General features: G+C 69.0%; 1 protein-coding gene across 1 annotated transcript in view; it reads right to left on the bottom strand.

The window, feature by feature from the left end:
* SLC35F3 (solute carrier family 35 member F3) overlaps window positions 1-700 on the bottom strand; it is a 72,296-nt gene that overhangs the window by 51,617 nt on the left and 19,979 nt on the right. Inside the window, exon 5 of the mRNA XM_023519782.1 lies at window positions 469-698. Coding sequence (XP_023375550.1) covers window positions 469-698 — 230 coding nt within the window. The remainder of the gene's footprint in view (window positions 1-468; window positions 699-700) is intronic.

The following is a 700-nucleotide window of genomic DNA, read 5'->3' as shown; positions in this document are numbered from 1 at the left end:
GCATGCCAGTGGGCTCCACGTGAGAATAAATCAGCGTGGTCCAGACACCGCTCTGATGCTGACACATTCAGGCCGAGTGGCACACGGCCACAGGGAGGTGGCTTGGGTCGGGAGGGGAAGGGGAATGAACAGTCGGTCTTGGGCTTGGCAGAGACCACCCGAGGGAAGGTGGGTGCAGGAAGCGGCCCAGTCACCTGGCTCCATCGACTCCCGTGGGCGCCCCAGCCCCAGGGTAAGGGAGCTGGAGGGGCCCCCGTCCACCTTCTCTGGGGCCCACCACAGGCCATTCTGGACGATGGCCCTTCCTGTCTCACACAGACAGCTCCCAGGCCGAAGGGCTGTGGGCAGAGGCGCGGGCGCCCACCACCCGGGGTGGCGGCAGAATTCGAGTTCCGGCCCCAGTGACACAGCAGGTCCCGCGGGCCTGTCCCCGAGCCCGCACCGGGCGCATCCGCGCGGGTCGCCTACCTGTAGCGCTGCTTCAGCGACTGCCTCTCGGCCGCCTTGCAGACGTGGCCGGCGTAGTACAGCGGGAAGAAGACGCAGTTCCAGCTGGTGGCGAACCACGTGAGCGTGAAGGGCGCGTCGAAGGTCCGGAAGGTCAGCCTGGCGAGCTGCGTGGCGCCGGCCCAGGACGCGCACACGCACAGCGCCACCGCCAGGCCCCAGCTCAGCTTGCGCAGCCGCGGCCCCGAGCACC

This window comes from Pteropus vampyrus, unplaced genomic scaffold, assembly GCF_000151845.1.
Source record: "Pteropus vampyrus isolate Shadow unplaced genomic scaffold, Pvam_2.0 Scaffold237, whole genome shotgun sequence".
Classification (NCBI taxonomy): domain Eukaryota; kingdom Metazoa; phylum Chordata; class Mammalia; order Chiroptera; family Pteropodidae; genus Pteropus; species Pteropus vampyrus.
The sequence above is the reverse complement of the archived record's forward strand: the minus strand, read 5'-3'. Positions and strand labels throughout refer to the sequence as shown.